We start from the raw sequence: 18742 nt of genomic DNA on the forward strand, positions 1-18742 counted from the left end.
TGGTATGTGATCATTCGTGTAGAGTTGTATTGTTTCATGAATGAATATGTATTTTCTATTGGGTTTTATGCCCTAAACTCGTGGTTTTTAATTTGGTAAACGATTTATTTATTAATAAATTTTTGTTATTTTATTTAGTTTTCTTAGAATTTCATAACTCAAATCCAATAATGAAAATCCAAGGTTATTTAAATGAAACTTAACAGTATATAGTTGACATTCAGGTAGATCAGGTTCAAGTAACAATCAAAATGGTTTATAGTATATGGAGAAGGTTGGGTGCCTTATCCTTGTGACACTATGAATATGACCTACTTTATAGTTGTTACAAATGACATGATTCAAATTGTTCTTGCAAAGACATGCAAGTGGGGATATCTTATACAAAGAGTTCGTATAAGACTGCAAAATTATTAGTTTCTCTTTGTAATGTCATTGACTGAAGAGATTAATATTTCATAGGATGATCATATGTAACTTGATCTCAATCCTAAGTGAGTTATTAACTCGTGTCTGTGAGACCTCGTCTTTTGATTTGTATGAATGAGAGTGGCCTGAGTCTCCGACTAAATAAGTCTACCATTTTGGAGACTTGGTCGAGTGGAAAACTATGAACATAACTTCACAAGATGGAATTCACTTCTTCTCATCCTACGTAAGTAGATGAGCCATTTCCTTCCATAAACAAATTGTTCATTAGAGGATCAATGATACTTAAGGATAAAGAGGTAATTACAGAGGTAAAATAGACATTTGATCGAGCTTTAATTACAAATAACTTGTAAATGATCGACTTATGTATAATGGTTATATCCATGGATGCAACATGTTTTACAGTATATAAGAGTGCAACTACAGGTCTATAGTAATCTGTCCCATAGTTAATAAATATTCATTAATTAATTAATTTTGGATCATTAGAGCTTATAATATGTAGGTTCATTAGGTCCCCTGCTAGCTCACAATGAATTAACAAGGACCAATGTTTCGAAAGAATAATTTGTTGTTCAAATTAATTTTAGGAATATATGTTAATTATATATGTTTTAATTAAACTATACAATATGGAAGATTTGAATGAGATTGATATTAAAACTATAGATTAAAAGTTAATATTAATAAGACTCATAATTAAACTATAAGTTATGAGAGAAATATATATTTAAATATAATGCAAATATTTAATTAAATATTAAATATCTTAACAATTTAATTTAATTTAATTTAATTTAATTAAATAAAATCACTAGCCTTTATAAAGAGGAGTGGGAGAGTAGAGGAGAGGGAGTTACATAATTAAATTATTTTTAAACTATAAAATAAAAAGAAAAATAAGGAAAAAAAATATAAGAAACTAGAAACAATAAACCATTACCAAAAAAGATTATGTTGTTTCTTTTTGTTTCATAAAAAAATCGAAATAGTTATCAAATACATTAATTTCAGAAACATAAATATTATTATATAAATTTAAAGCCGCATTATCTATCCATTATACAATGAATAACAAAAATATATATATTTTTTTCAGGGTCATACGCAAAGATTTGAAGGTTTAACAACCAAAATAATATAAATATAAAAATTTATAGAGAAAAATAAAAGAATCCCAAAACTTTAAATTTTTAAAAGAAAAGAGAAACACTACCTAAAAAGAAGTCAACCTTGGTTTTGTGTGTATAGATAATCTTCTTCTTGAATCTTCTTTTTTTCTCTCCAATTAAGGAGCTTCTTCTCCTTCTTTCTTCTGTGTGTGGAGCTTCTGGTTCAAAAGAATTATGAGAAGAATTTTGAATCCTCTTGTGGGAAGAAGCTTCAAGTCCTCTGATTTCAGACGTCTGGTCCAATCCGCTTTTACTCGCCTCCGAGCGCTGAAAAACCATCACCATCGGAGATACTCCGAAGGTCGTGACGACGTCGTTCGTCTCCTTCAAGATGGCCTTTCCGGCCTTGCTCTCTCTCGTGTACGCCTCTCATCCCTTTTCTTTTTCCCGTTTACTTCCGGATATCAATAATTTGTGTTGTGTTTACTAACTTTTTTTTTTTTTTTTTTTTTTTTTTTTTTACATAAATTTGATGTATGATAATTAAAAAATACAATAAAAACGAAAGATGAAAGTGACATCAATGCCAGAGAGGAAGGGGATAGAGATTTAGGTGATGGCGATTCTTAGTCTTCCACTTACCACTAAAGATGTCCATGGGGGTAAGGATGGGGGCTTTTCCGTTCCCATCCCGACCCCCATTTCATCATCCATCCTCACATAATTCTCTATTTGAGTTTGTGAAGATCGAGAAAAATAATCTTTGTTTAGTTCAATCTCATATTTAGAGTGTTTTTGGGTGTATTTGGGAGATCAGAGCAAAATTCTCTATTCAGTTCATATTATATGTGTATGTGTGTGCAGTTGTGTACGTGCACGTGCACACATGCACTCCCCGTATCCATCTTTGTTTAGCTCTTGAAAAATTTTCATCCCACACTCCTTTGTGCTTGTGTAATTTTTTTTTTAAAAAAATGATAGTGAAAATAATTAAATGGGGCAAAGAATGAGGATGGAGAATGTGTTTTCCATCCCCGTTCTAACTCGCGGGAAATTTACTTTCCCACTCCTTTTTCCATTCTCTGTCTAAATAAAGATTTCTAAGAAGACAAAACACAAAACTTAGAAATAAAAAAGAGCAACAAACCTATACTCCCACGCAAGCGATTCGGGAAAGGGAAATACTTCATTGAGGAACTTTGCACTTCATTAATGAAATGAGAAAAGGAACATGGAAGATGAGAAATGAAAAAAAAAAAGAAAGAAAAAAAAAAAAAAAAAAAAAAACTAAAGCCCTACTCTAAAATTTAAAAACACACTCGAGCTGTTTTACTATAAATTTCTTCAACAATTTTATTTTCTTTGGATAACAAATACTCTTTTCACAAAAAAAAAAAATAAAATAAAAGAAGTACCCATTATAAAGTAACATATGGGACTTTGTGTATGTGTGCAAACTCTTTCTAATGATGATTAATTTGAAAACTTAATTAAAGTTTAAATTAATGAAATCGAAAATCTAGAGTTAAATAGAGAGAAAAAATTCAACAAATTTTCTACGGACTATATTTTTGTTAGTTATATACAATAAATAAATAAATAAATGCATCCAATTATTTATTTTAAATTTTTAAATAAAAAAATAATTTTTTACAGAAATAAGTCATAACTATGATATTTTATACTGTTTCAAAGATCACCACTAATATTTACACACATGTCAACTTTCAGAAGGTTGAAATTTTCACAATTTGAATTTTTAGAAATTCCAAGTTTTGTTTTCAGGAGGAATTTTTTTCACTTTTTTATGATGTTTGCAGTGCGAGGAAATGATTGAACATCAAAATCTTTTGGATGCTTATGGTATGATTGAAGGATATCTCAATCTCTTGATGGAAAGCATCTACCTCCTTGGACGTGGAAGGTTTTGATTCTTTGCATTATTAGTTTATACCCATTTTTGTTGATATCAAATTTTGGCAAAGAGAAAATGCATTTGACCTTCACGTGATAAAAATAGTAAATTTGTAATTTAGAGAAGAGAGTACCTACGAAATAAAGAAAAAAGGCTTTGATGTCTAAATTAGTAAGAGAATTAAATAATAAATAAGAAATCAAAAGTTCTTAGATACCTCATATGGAGCCATAAGGATGTATTTATAGGAGATTCGATCTAGGGATTCTTAATCTCAGATAAGCTAGGATCGAATCTTATCCTATCCTATTTTATCTTAATCTTGATTCTATCTTATCTTGATTTTTGGGTTTGTTCTATTGCGCTAAAATTCAGCCACAAAATTAGCCTCCACTCCCTAAGTTGGGGTTCGTGGTTGACTGTGTTTCTATGGGGTCAATCTTTTGAGAAATCAACTTGGGAGTACAATCTTCCTTCTATTATCGTATGTCCCATCACGAGACTTATCTCCAACATTGGGGGTATTGAGCTTATCAAGCCAAACCTTTTGAGGTTCAATCGATTTTTCAACGTGCTTCTTCATCTCAGAGCGAAGTTAATGCGCCAAATTATGTTAGACTCACCCCAAGGATAGGCTAAGGCAACAAAACATTGCTCTCCTAATCTAAGGTAGGCCTTGGATCATGAGCTGATCTGGAATATTACTTTACCAAACCTATTAAGCTCGACCAGCTTCTTGATATCCTTCTCTGCCCTGTGGGTGAAGTTATGGTTACTTCACCCATCATTTCCCCTTATGGGTTGTCACTTTTACTTATCTTCAATAATCCTGTAGCTTGATCATCAGTTTCGTAGCTTCTTTGCTTATCTTCAATAATCATGTAGCTTAATTATCCGTCCCGTCGCTTATTTGCTTATCTTTGCTTAAGTGAGGTTAATTTGTCTATCTTTTGTGATAAACTTTAGTCCGTCCGAGGTCCTCAGATTTTGGACTTTGAATTTAGTTAGTTGACTGTGGGGTGGCCAGCCCCATTTTTCACCAAATAACTATACTCAGAAAATTATTTGAGTCCCAATTAGGTTTCTCATGAAAATTTTCTTATTTTGTGAGTTCTTAAATCTTCTATTGAGGTTCTTTAACTAGTTTCATAAAATTATACATCCAAATAATTATAAATAGTTGCATTGCTTCCAAAATTCTTCACAAATATTCATTTGCAAATTTTTTGTGACACTTCAAATAATAACTTAAGATATTTGTAAAGTGGCATCAATGTAAAACTTATATTGTATTTTGTATCTTTATAGGTTGAGATTTTAAATTTGCTCTAATTCTATGTAGCTTTTTTTACATGATGACAAACTTTATCTTCACATCATAGTTGGTGCTTCATCTAGACTCTAAATTCTTTGCGATCCAATCGTCTTAGATTTTAATTGTGGTTAGGAGCTCTAAAGGAGTTTTCATTCTCTCCTATATTTGAATCTTGTGTCATACTTGTTATGGCCTCAAGCTTTATCAAGGAAGAGTTCTGAGGTACTGATTTTCCCTTTCAATTTATTTTTCCTCGAGGACAATTTTAGGATAATCTCCATGCTACATTAAGAACCTCCAAGTCAAAACAGACTTTGTTGATGCTCATGGGTAAGACCCTTAATCCACATTGTGATTATGTTAAACCATTTAGGGTAGAAATTAATAGGTTGAGGACTAGAGAACCTCATCCTTCTAACAAACTCTTTGCCTCTTTTTTTGTATGGTTTGGGTCAACAGGTGCACCAGTATATCTTAACTATGTTGACACACACTTAGCATCCTCATCATATTCCACTCCCAATCACTCTTTAATATAACAATAAGCACAAAGGAGAAGGTGAACTATTTCCCCCCACCCCCCATTTTTATGGTGTGGGTCAGTGAGTGCATCAATATATTTTAGGTTGACGTACACTTAACACATTCATCATATCCCATTCCTAATCACTCATTGATACAACAATAAGTATAAAGGGGAAGATGAACTTTCTGGCATTTGTGCCCATAAATTGAGTCTGAAGAAGAATTTGCCACTCGTGATAGTTGTTGTTATCCACGTGCAGTAGTAGTCATGCCACACATTTTCATCGTTGGATGAGTCTTTCACTTAAGATCTTGCATGAGTTTGTGTGAGCTTTCCAACTACAAGTTTAGATGAAAATCGTTGAAATTTGCTGCCGTTTTTTTTCAATTGTAGTAACTATCTTGAAGTGGTAAGAAAAGATCTGTACAAACGGTGAACCCATGAATTCATAGACCCCTATTCAACAAGAACATCAAAGAAAAGATCCCTCGTGAACAATTACGAATGGATCTGAGTGAAAGGTAACGAGAAGCCATCACCAATGGAGGCGGATCTAAGCAACAACGATAGATCTAGGCATCACGACGGATATGGACAGTGATGAAGAGCAATCAAGAACGAATTTGTATGGATGATCTGGATGAACGAGCAGATCTAATCTGAAGCATATGGGACTGAACTCTGATCTAAGAAAGCAACGACGAATCTAGACAACAGTGGACGAGTGGTATTTCTAGCGGCTTCTAACAGCGATAGTGGTGAGCGATCGTAGCGGCCAACAGCAGATAAGTGGCAAGACGATGGTGGACCTGCTGCAAGAATTGGATGTGCGGGTAGAGATGGTGGCTGATGAACGATAGCGGATCTAACTATCAACGGCGAAAGCATAAACAAACACAGATCTAGAACTTGAGCGGAAAATGGACCAGATCTAAAATCCACTACGCATATCTGAAATATCGTAAACCTGCACTGATCACAATTGGATGGATCATGTTGGTGGCAACTATTTCGACAGTTGCAACAGATTCTAGCAATGGGATGGTTGTTGAACAGTGGACTGATGGGTGCCAGCAAACAGATCTAAAGATAAGATTTATAAGAGAGACCAAAAAAAAAAAAAGAACAACTCACCGGTGACACGCTCAGATGACCCGTCGAAGGTGGATGACAGCGCTGGATCCACAAATGGAGAGAGAATGCTTAGATAAAGAGAGTTGCACGAACAAAAGGAACAAATCCACGACTGGATGGTATGAACTGCGGCGATCATGGTGGCTTCTGGGTTGAGGCTGACACGTGGCTACTAGTGTGGATGACTGTCGGCATGAGAGTTGTAGAATGATGAGAGGGAGATCGCATGAAGAAGCCAAACCTAAAAAGAGAATTTTTTTTCCTTTTAGCGGCTGTAACATGGGGAAGAAGATGAAGATGAAATTTAGGGTTTTCATCTTTTGTTCTTTTTCCTATTTTTTTCCTTAATGATAAAGCCCCCATTCTTCATAGAATCTTATTCCTTTGTCATAATTTGCACTCTTTTACTTGGACTAGAGACGTGGGGATCTAATGTGCCCATGGCTTCCTTACTATTTTTGTCACAGGAATCCAATTTGCCTATGACTTCTACTACTAAAACTTCTTCCTAAGATCACGAGAACAGAGTCATTGTGAGTCATTGTGGCCTTGATTTTCTTAATTTTGCAAAGATTTCAAATTTTGTAAAGGTAGATCACTCTCATCCCCACAAAAGGTACCAACTATTGATCATTCCTACAATGGTGCCAACTGTAGATGTCAAATTTTAGCTAAGAAAAAACGCACTTGACTTACATGTGACAACAACAGTAAATTTGTAATTTAGGAAAAAGAGGGTCTACAAAACAAAGAAAATGGAAGTCATAAGTTCTTAAATACCTCTATGGAGCTATAAGGATGTATTTAGAGGAGATTTGTTCTAGGGTTTATCTTAGCCCTACTAGGATTTAGATATGAATTTTCTAATCCTAGATAAGCTAGGATCAAATCTTGTCCTATCTTATTTTATCTTAATTTTGATTCTATCTTATCTTGATTATTTGTTTTATTATGTCAGGCTAAAATTCACCCACGACAATTTTCATAATCAAATTTCTCTTTTTCAAAATACAATTTCAACATTATGTGGTAAAAAAACAAAAAATTGTTTTTCACCTTTTATCACATATTTTGTTAATAATGATTTCAATTTTCGAGATAATACTAAGTTCCCCAAATCAATTATATCGATTAAAACCAAATTAGAAAATAAAAACTATTTTTGAAACAAAATTGAATTAAAGTTTTCAATCATAAAAGTCAGAAATTTGAACTTCCATAGCGTTTGACAAAGGTTTCTATTTTTATTTTATAAAGAGAATGTCCAGATGAATTGAAGGAGGCAGTGTCAAGTGTAGTATTTGCATCTTCAAGATGGAAGGATTTTTCCGAACTTGAAGACATTAAATCAATATTGACGTCTCAATTTGGCAAAGAATTTACTGGTCGTGCTGTTGAATTACGCAACAACAATAGTGTAAATGATTCGGTAAGACTCGTTTGACAATAGTTTAATTCTGTTTAGTAATAATTTCGTTTTTAATTATCCGTAAAAAAAATGTCTTCTTTCTAGTTTGTTGTACTAATATATTCAATTTTTATTGGATAGATAATGCAAAAGTTATCTACAAGGAAGCCAAATATGGATAGTAAAATGAATCTTCTTAAAGTCATTGCTTCTGATAATGGTATTACTTTGCAACTCAACGAAGAGGTAAACCACTTTTTAAGGATAATTAAAGAACAAATATTCTTATCTAGAAATTGAGCCAATAAATTCTAAAGCTCCTCGATATTCGTTTTTAATTTTAAATAGGAAAAAAACTTAGGTGTTGTGCTATACTTATCTTGTGTGTAGTTCAAGCTGCATCCAATGAAATATTGCCATGTGATAATATATATATTTTTTAATCACTTTTTTTATTTATTATTTTTTTTTTTGTGTATGGTAAATAGAAAAGGAACATATAGTAGGTACAATCTACAATTTAGATTGTACCTAATCATTGTTCTTCAAAATCTGATAAAACTGTTGAAAAATTTTCAAATATAGTAAAATATAATTGTTTATCATTGATAGACAGTGATAGATTCTGATAAACATCTATCAGTATTACTTAAATCATTCTTTTCCATCTTTTTTTCTTGAAACAGGATGCACTATGTAGTTCGATTCAAACTAGAAAGCGAAGCAGGCAACAAAACCGAAGTGAGACTTTGGCCACAAACTCCTATCAAACCCGCAGCTCAAGTCGCAAACACAGACGTTGATATATTTATGGAATTACTATATTTTTGTAATATTAATAGTCTATCTATTTTGAGGTTTAACGCTCTATGAATTTCTCAAGGGGCTCAATCAATACTAATGTGTTACTTAGTGTTGCGTTATTTATAAATTGAATTGTTAATACAATGTATTTTATATTAATACTTATTAGTGTTTTGGCGTTGGCCATATGTTTTGTTTCTACTAGCTTGAACGTTGGTGACCATATCTTTCAGATTGTCCTCTATGATGTTACATAAGTTGTCTCTCTCGATGCCATTTATGTCTAGAAATACTTTTTCTTTTGTAAAGTTTTGTCTGTGAATCTTATTTTTATGGATTCTTTCCTTCTATAGGTGTTGGGTTGTTTTAGTCCTTATTTGTTACTTTGGATTCATACTAAAGGAGTGTTAATTTCTCAAGTGAAGAATACTTCGTATGAAATAAGAAAAGATCAAAATTACAATTGAGATGGAGTCTTGCATTTAAGGAGAGCCTAAAATTTCTAAAATAGGTTGTTCTTTTGTCACTGTAAATGAACTTATAAGTACAATAATACAATTTCGTAACTATGTATTAGTGAAATTATCTTTCCTTGAGCACACCACTATCCAGATGTAGATGATATTACATTGAACTGGGTCACCAAACCTTGTAACTCTTTTTATTAATTATTTTTACTGTTTGTTTTATTACTTATTATTGGTCTTGTTGTAACATTGAGTGTGTGACGAATGATAATCCTAGTGTTCATCCCATAGGGGAAGCGATAGAATCGCGTTGTTTGATTTCTTAAAAGAATTAAAAATAAAATAAATATAAAAGAGGTTAAGCACCATACCTTTTTCGATACGTAACTGGAGCAAAACTTCTCTTGAATCGTCGTTCTCCTCTTTGAGATCTTTCTTTTCCATTAGCTCTTCCTTGCTATGACTCTAGTGAGGATCCAATTTATGGGAAGCTCTCTTGAAAGATACGAAGGGAATAGGGAATGAGAATGTTAGAGAACCTTTCTTTAAGTTTGGGATAAGGTTTTCTAGAGAAAATCTCTACAGAATAATTGTAGATATTATGTTTGTAGTTTCTCCTATGAGGACTCCCTATGGGCCTTGATATATGACTCTAATAGGTTAATCCTAATCCTATTAGAATAGCCTATTTAATTATAATTATCTCATTTTAATATCCCATATTAAAAATATAATCATAATTATCCATTTTAATATCTCATATTAAAATGATTTAAATATTTGAATCATATTCCAATACGCATTAGTTCTCTCATTATCCATTTGATTTCAATCTCACTCAAATTGTTGTCCTAGATGACTATGATTTTCACGTTCACAATCACAAATTACTCAGATTTAACAGTCAAGTACAACTCAAGAGTCAGGAGAGGTAATATGCTGAGGTTTGAAATTCTTCTGTCGTTTACCAAATGGCAGCTCAATCGTGTACACAAAGCTCCAAAAACTAAACGATAGTTCAATTATGTAAACGATAGGATGAAGCACTAGACAATCATGTAGACGACAATTGACTGGAGCTAGACGATTGTGTAGACAACAGGGGAAGAGTTAAATGATCGTATAAACAATTGGACACAGAGCTAAACGATCGAGTACACGATGCGAGGAACTACATGATTGTGTAAACGATACTTTAATAAATGCTAAATGATCTACAGTTAGAAAGAAAGAACACAGAAGTTTAAATGGTTCAGCTAAAGGCCTACGTCCACTATGCAAATCGGGAGGGTCTCTTTTATTACTTCTTCTTCAAAGTATTACAAAACAAATGCCTTGCTCTCTCTTGATTTCACTCTATATTATTCTTACATTCATGTTTCTTTATATACACAGGCACAATGGTCAACAATGAAGCTCTGGTGGTTACAACACATAATAGAAAGATGTCAACAATGGTTCAACTGCCTACAACGATGTTCTTCTTGATTTCGAGTCTTTCTGTAACAATCTCCACCTTTGTAAGCATCCAAATTACCTTTCCCTCTTTGCTTATTAAGCTGACTTGAGCTAACTTTTTTCAGGTAACTCAAACCCGAGAAGGTCCAAGCATCGACCAAGCTTGTTTAATGGAACAGATTTGGTTAGCATATCAGCTGCATTGTCTGAGGTATGAATCTTCACTACCTCGACTTCCTCTTTCTCAATCTCCTGTCTGATGAAATGATATTTAATGTCAATGTGCTTGGTTCTGTTGTGAAGTTGTTGGTTTTTAAATTGGTAAATTATGCTCTGGTTATCACAATAGATTCTGACCTTTGTTTGTGTTATGCCGAAATCGTTTAGTAAACCTTTCAGCTACAAACTTTCCTTCACAGCCTCAGACAGTGCGATGAACTCAACCTCTGTTGTGGAAAGGGCCACAACAAGCTACAAACTTGCTTTCCAGCTTATCAAATTGTTCCCCCATAGGAAAATATTGCCTGATAGAGAACGTCTTTTTTCCAAGTCCCCTGCATAATCTACATCTACATAACCATATACTTCACCATTAGATGGCTCATTTTGTCTATATAAGACTCTTGCATCCTTGAATGAACATAGATACCTCATTATCCACTTGACCGCCTCCCAATGTCTTTTACCAGGGTTTGCCATGTACCTACTTGAGAATAGGGAACGGGTCTGGTTTGGTAGAAGTCATAAAATACATCAGAGAACCCACTGCTTGGGAATAGGGAACAACCTTTATATGGTTTAAATGCTCTTCATCTATACTTTGTGGACTATTTGTAGTTGAAAGCTTGGAGTTGTTGGGAATGTCCAAGAACTCGCAGTTCGTAAATTTTGTGTTAAACATTCTATTTATCAATAAAATATTGTTGAGTACATTATTCAATAAAGTTGTTGATTTTTCACTCTATCATGAAAATCCAATAAACATATCCATGACTATAGTATGAATACTTTAACTTTATGTGGTGACATAAACAAGATCAAATTAATAGTATATAGCCTAAATGGTCTATAAGTATATAGATGAAATTGGATATCTCATCCTGTTAACACAATTAGATGTGGCCCATTTTGTATAGGTAAAAAAAATGATGTGATCCATGGATCATTCATGTAGAGACATGTGAGTGGGGGCATCCTATGCAATGAGTTTGCATATAGACTAGACAATGAAATAATCACTTTTCTTTATAACGTTTATTTTTAAAACTGACTCTTTCATATTATAGTAACCTAGGATAACTCGATTTTAATGCCAAGCTACTTATGAACTCCTGTTTATTCGAGATTATCCTTTAATCTGCACGGGTGAAAGTAGTCCAATAGCACTGCTCAATAAGCCTTCCATTTTAGCGATAAGACCGGATGGATAGCTGGGGACATAGCCTTGCAAGATGGAATTCACTCTTACCCATTTTAGGGTTAGCAGATAGGTTGTTCTCTTAAGTGCTGATTCTAGGTCTTAAACAATCGTGGCCCCGCCTTCTCAAGATAGAGAAGAACATGATTCATAGGTAGTATTATGAATCAAATTATTCATTGGAGGGTCAGTGGGAACTTAAGGAACAAAATGTATTTACAGAGATAAAACGGTAATTTTGACCTAGCTGTAATTATGAACGATTTGTGAAGGATCGACTTACTGATTATTGCTTATATGGACAGAAATATGTCTACAGTGAGAAGAGTGCAATTATCGAGCTATAGTTGTGTCTTGATATTTAACGAATATAATTAATTCGATTAAAGAGTTTAACGAATTAACTACATATCGTTGGAGCTCATGATCTATAGGTCCATAGGTCCCTCTACTAGCTCATTAAATTGGAATAACAAATCGAGTATTGATGTATGAAATTAGGGTTATGAATTTGAAATGTTCAAATTCAATTTTAGGGTTTTCGATTGATTATATGGGATACAATTAAAAACGTTTAATCGAAATTAAATGAAATTGAAAAATCAATTAATATTTAAATTATGATTTAAATATAAAATTTATTTATTTTTTATATTGATACTTTATTAATTTAATATTTAGATATTAAATTAATATTATTTTAATTAAAAAGTTTAACTAAAAAATTAATTAATTAAAATTAGATTTTATTTAAAATAATTATATTTGAATTAATTTTATAAAACTAATTTAAATTACAAAAAATAAAATGATTTTTTAAATCATTTTAAGTTAATGGGTTTTTCCATTTTGGGAAAAACCCACTAACATAGTTGATGAATTATCACCAAATTTCAATTTTATATTGTAATGATCTTCAAGCTGGAGCTACCAACCATGCAACCCTGTATATTTGCATGAATTCTACCTATATATATAAGCTTCATGCATGAAAATCATTAAGAAATCTGAGTTTTACTTGCTGAAGTGAAAACCTGAAAACCTTACACATCCCTCACTTGTTCTTCATCAATTCAACTTGATTTAAGTGTTTCCACCACACGTTCCAGCTTGAGCATAGTGGAGAAGATCTCGGTGGTAGTCCTCTTGAAGATTCAAACTCTATCTTGGTGGATTTCAACTAAATTCGTGAAGGAAATCTTCAAAGGTAATATGTGTTTCAAACCCTCTTATGAATATCATATGAACAACATGCTTAAAACTCAAATTAAATATAGTTTAAGTGCTTATTGATTTTGAAGTCTTCCGTTGCATGATATATCATTCCTTCAGAAGTGAGGTGCAAGAGGAGTGCCAACTAGTTTAGCACTCTCCATTTTGAATCTCTGCAATATCTTGGAACAGTATTCAAACTGACTAACTTGCAATCTGCCCTGTTTTCTGTCTCTTTCAATCTCAATGCCTAAGATTCTTCTTGACTCACATAGGTCTTTCATATCAAACTCTCTCTTAAGAAGAATTTTAACTTGCCTTAATTCTTCTTTGGAACTCCCGACCAACAGCATGTTATCTACATAGAGAAGTAGATAGATTGGTTCCTTGAAGTTACTAGAGTTTGTGTAGACACACCAATCATATGAGCTTCTCTTGAACCCCATCTTGGAGATCACTTCATCAAACCTCTCATACCAACATGTCGATGACTGTTTGAGGCCATATATAGACCTATTTAGCAAACATACTAATTCTTCTTCTCTCTTTTTCACATAACCTTGAGGTTGCCTCATGTAAATGGTCTCATTCAACAGCCCATGTAGAAAGGTTGTCTTTACATCCAATTGGTCTAGCTCCAAGTCCTTTTGCACAACTAAGAAAATGAGTAGCCTAATGGATGTATGCTTCACTACTGGAGAAAATACCTCAGTGTAGTCAATACCTTCTTTTTTAGTGAAACCCTTAGCAAATATAACCTTGCCTTGAACCTAAACTTTTGCACACCTGGAATCTGTTCTTTAAATTTGTAAATCCACTTACATGAGATAGACTTGTACCCTTTAAGCAAAGGTACTAGTCTCCAAGTGTCATTTTGGTTGAAGGACTTCATTTCATCATTCATTGACTCAATCCATTGTCTAACATCCGGGCTATTTGTTGCTTCTTCAAAGCTGGTAGGTTCATTGTTACTCAGCGAAATGGCAGCACTTAATGCTACACTAGCAAAATCAGGCTCTTGGTATCTACCCAGTGGCACAATAGTTCTTCTAGGTCTGTCTCTTACTAATGAATAATTGTGTAAGTCTCCATATGTCTCAACTTGTTCACTTGACACATGTTCACTGGTTTCAATAGTCTCATCACCTTCTAACTCTAGATTTTGAGAAGAAGTAGAAGCTTTATGATCATTTTGAGGCTCCACCTTAAATCTTGTGCTACTTGTCTTTGTCATTGAAGTAGTTGGTTGTTCAAACATCATAAACATCTCATTCTCTATAAAAATCACATCTCTACTATTCACACATCTCTTTTCAACAGGATGCCACAAACTATAATCCTTCACTCCCAGTGTAAAGCCTAAGAACATGCATTTTACAGCCCTAGGTTTCAACTTCCCTTGGCTTTAATGCGCATAGCCTACACATCCAAACACTTTCAAGTGTTCCAACTTAGGTGGCTGCCCTATCCACCTCTCTTCAAGAGTTTTCAGCTCTATGGATTGATGTGGGCACCTATTGAGAGTATATATTGTGTAGGAAACAGCTTCAACCCAATATTTTTCAGACAATAAGGCATTGGACAGCTGACATCTAACTCTTTCTAACATGTTCTATTCAATCTTTCAGCTACTCCATTTTGTTGAGGTGTATACCTCACTATTCTATGCCTTACTATGCCATGCTCCCTGCAAAACAAGTTGAACTCTTCTCCACAAAACTCTAAACTATTATCAGTTCTCAAATGTTTAATTTACTTAGAGGTATGCTTTTCAATCAAGGTCTTCCATTCTTTGAATCTACTAAACATTTCATCTTTGGATTTTAAAAACTAAACCCAACTCTTTCTTGAGTAATCATCTAGAAAGGAAAGAAAGAACCTTGCTCCACTTAGAGATGGAGAGTGAGATAGCCCCTACAAGTCTGAATGCACATATTCTAAGATTTCTTTTAAAGTGTGTTGTCCTTTGGGGAACCCTTGTCTTGTTGCTTTGCCTAATATGCAGTGTTCACAGAATTTTAAGCTGTCTCTAACACCCCTTGGAAGAATCCCCTATTTAGAGAGTACTTGCAACCCCCTCACACTAATATGAGAAAGCCTTTTGTGCCATAACTCATCTTCTGTAGGTTCTTCATCAATTGCCATTAAGGCCGAGTGTGCTATTTGCACATCTTTGATGACATATAATCCATTCACCTTGGTTGCCACCAATACTAGCTTAGAGTCTTTAATTATTTCAAAGGTGCCCCCACACCCCTATACTCACAGCCAATAGTATCGAACATCCCAAAAAATAGGAGATTTCTCTTCAAAGTAGGAACATGTCTCACATTCCTAATCAATTCACTAAACCATCTTGCATTTTCAAGGACACAGACCCTATTCCAACAGCTCTGTAGGTGTTATTGTTTTCCATATAGATCAGTCCACCATCCCACTTCTTGTAGGTGCAAAACCATCCCTTGGATGGTGTCATATGGACTGAACAACCAAAATCTAACATTCAATCCTGAGTCTTCATAGTATTCTGGTCTCCGCCTTCTTCAGTAGCAGCCAATGCATCTGAATAGACAAGAGAATTTTCCCCTACAGCAACCTCAATCTGTTTTCTACCCTTGTTCTATTGGTTTAATTTCCTTTTCAAGGCATAGCAGTCCTTTTTCATGTGCTCTATTTTGTGACAAAAATGGCACTTAATCTTGGACTTATCTACTCCATTATGTTTTCCCTTCCCGTGTTCTTGTTTTTCCCCTTTGAAAATAAGCCCTCACCTCCTTGTTGATCCTTCTTACTCATTTGTAACTCAAGTTCTCTGACTCTCACAGCTGATATAATTACTTATGTGGTTATTCTTTCTCTACCGTACTTCATGGCTGTCTTGACATCTTTAAAAGATTCTAGTAGAGAGTTTAGTAATATGAACGCCTCATTCTCTTCCCCAATATTGTCTCCTATTGATCTGAATTCAGAAGACAATCTCTTGAACTCGTTCAAATTATCCGTGAGGAACTTTGTTGCATCTATCTTGTAGGTGAAGAATCTTTCCCTCAAGAAAGCTTTGTTAGGCAGGTCTTTGTTGAGATATATCTCATTTAGTTTATTCCATAGGACATAGGCAGTAGGCTGGTCTACAATCTGCTTTAAAACACTGTCTGTGACATTTAAGACAATGGTTCCATACGCGTTTACCTCAATTGTATCTTTCTTTGCCTCAGTGGGTGTTTTAGGGTACTTTGCAGGGTCCGTAATGGCCAATAAAGTCTTCTGCTATCCCAAGACTGCTTTAATCTTCACTTTCCATAGTTTGAAGCTTGTCTTACCATCGAACTTCTCAATTTCACATCTGGTAGTTGCCATTCTTCTTCTTCAAGATTGAATAATCTGATTCGAAGTATGCAAGAATTCAAATCTTGGATCTGTCTTGAACTGTTCACTGAACTCTGATACCACTTGTTGTCCCAGATAACTATGATCTTCATGTTCACAATCACAAATTACTTAGATTTAACGGTCAAATACAACTCAAGAGTCAGGGAGGTAGTATGCTAAGGCTTGAAATTCTTCCGTCGTTTACCAAATGACAGCTCAATCATGTAGACGAAGCTCCAAGAACTAAACGATAGTTCAATTATGTAAACGATAGGTTGTTGTGCTAGATGATCGTGTAGATGATAGTTGACTGGAGCTAGGTGATCGTGTAGACGATAGCTGAAGAGCTAAACAATTGTATAAACGATTGGATGCAGAGCTAAATGATCGAGTACACGATGCGATAGGAACTACACGATCGTGTAAACGATACTTTAGTAAATGTTAAACGATTGTAGAGTTAGAAAGAAAGAACACAGGAGTTTAAGTAGTTCGACCGAAGGCCTACGTCCACTGTGCAAATCAGGAGGGTCTCTTTTATTACTTCTTCTTCAAAGTATTACAGAACGAATGTCTTGCCCTCTCTTGATTTCCCTCTATATGATTCTTATATTTGTTTTTCTTTATTACAAGCGCAATGGTCAACGATGAAGCTCTGGTGGTTATAACACATAACAGAAAGATGTCGACAATGGTTCAACTACCTGCAATGATGTTCTTCTTGATTTTGAGTCTTTTTGTAACACAAATTAAATAATTTAATTATTTTAATCTCATTCAAATAAATTACTTTTCCATATTATATAGTTGTGGTTTGAATCTCATTCAAATAAATTTTATAATAAAATATGTTTAAATTGTATCTAATACAACTAATAATTTTCCTCATAAATTTTAATGCTTTAAATTTTCTTTTAACATATTTTATCCTTGTTGGTCCGTGTTGGATTAGCAAGGGGCTCTAATGGACGTACAGATTAGCAAAGGGTTTTAATGAACCTACAGATTACCCTCCATAGGAAGGAGTGAAGTCCATCTTTGAAGTTATATTTCCAGATCCCTATTTGGTCAAGTCCCAAAATAGTAGGCGTAATGAGTCGTCGACTCAGGCCACTCTAACCTAGGCAAATCAAAGGGCAAGCTCTCACAAACAAGAGTTCATAATTCACTCAAGCTTAAGATTGAATCACACATGATCATCCTATGAAATATAAATTTCTACAGTTAACAAATTTATAAAAAGAGATTAATTATTTTGCGGTTTGGTTCTTATACAAACTCTTTGTATAGGATACTCCACTCGCATATCTCTACATGAACGATTTGGATCAAAGCATTTGTAATTATTACAAAGTGAGTCGTATCCATAGTGTCACCAAGATAAGACACTCAACCTCATCCACATGTATGTCAACTACCTACTATTCAACATTACATATAATAACCTTGGATTTTTATTTGTTAGTGAATAATTTAATATTGTTTATTTAATAGGAGAATTTTCAAAAATAGAAAAATAAAAGAAAATATTTACACAAATAATAAAATTTAATTATAATTGTGATAGACACAGATAGACGCCGATAGAAATCTATCAGCGATAAAATTAATAGAAGTCTATCATTAATAAAGGTTAATAGAAGTCTATCAGTGTTTATCAGTGATAGAAACTGATAGAAGTCTATCATTAATACTGTCAGTCATAGAAATTGATACAAGTCTATCATTCATAGAGGTTGATAGAAGTATCAGTGTCAGTCAATATTTTTTTCTTACTTTTATAAATAGTTTAGCATTTTTTCTATCTATGAAAATTTCTCTATTTAATAATTAATTAATAAACTAATTAATATTTTGAACCTAACCTTTTATTATATGTACAGTATGTTCAACCTTAATAAATATTAAATTAACCATTATGTCTCTTAATGAAATTAAAAGCTGGTTTGATTTCATATTATAATTAAAGGAAAATTATTTAACTTCTCCGAAATGAAATAACGTATCTCTTTGCATTCCAACTCTTTAGATGGCATAAAATTTATTGTTGATAATTAATTTTTTTTTAATTTACAATTTATAATTTATTTATAATCTATTATTGATATATGTCATTAATCAATTAATTTAATATCTATAATTAATTGAAAATTTATGAGGTATTAAATTGGAT

At 33.4% G+C, this 18742-nt stretch overlaps 1 protein-coding gene and 1 long non-coding RNA gene across 3 annotated transcripts; one reads left to right on the top strand and one right to left on the bottom strand.

The window, feature by feature from the left end:
- Positions 1-1494: 1494 nt before the first annotated feature.
- Positions 1495-8834, top strand: LOC120075284 (uncharacterized). The gene is made up of 5 exons (XM_039028508.2): positions 1495-1964; positions 3365-3468; positions 7692-7863; positions 7984-8088; positions 8529-8834. The coding sequence occupies exons 1-5, from the start codon at positions 1779-1781 to the stop codon at positions 8643-8645; spliced, it is 684 nt and encodes a 227-aa protein (XP_038884436.1). The 5' UTR covers positions 1495-1778; the 3' UTR covers positions 8646-8834.
- LOC150036794 (uncharacterized) lies at positions 5331-6839 on the bottom strand. Of its 2 annotated transcripts, none has more exons than XR_016529363.1 (2): positions 6435-6839; positions 5331-6267 (listed from the first exon to the last, which is right to left on the bottom strand). It is a non-coding gene; the product is annotated as an uncharacterized LOC150036794 (long non-coding RNA). The 2 variants fall into 2 exon arrangements; XR_016529364.1 differs by having other exon boundaries at positions 5331-6272; positions 6435-6812.
- Positions 8835-18742: the final 9908 nt, after the last annotated feature.

Source organism: Benincasa hispida, chromosome 4, assembly GCF_027475165.1.
Source record: "Benincasa hispida cultivar pf3 chromosome 4, pf3_genome.v1.1, whole genome shotgun sequence".
Taxonomy (NCBI): domain Eukaryota; kingdom Viridiplantae; phylum Streptophyta; class Magnoliopsida; order Cucurbitales; family Cucurbitaceae; genus Benincasa; species Benincasa hispida.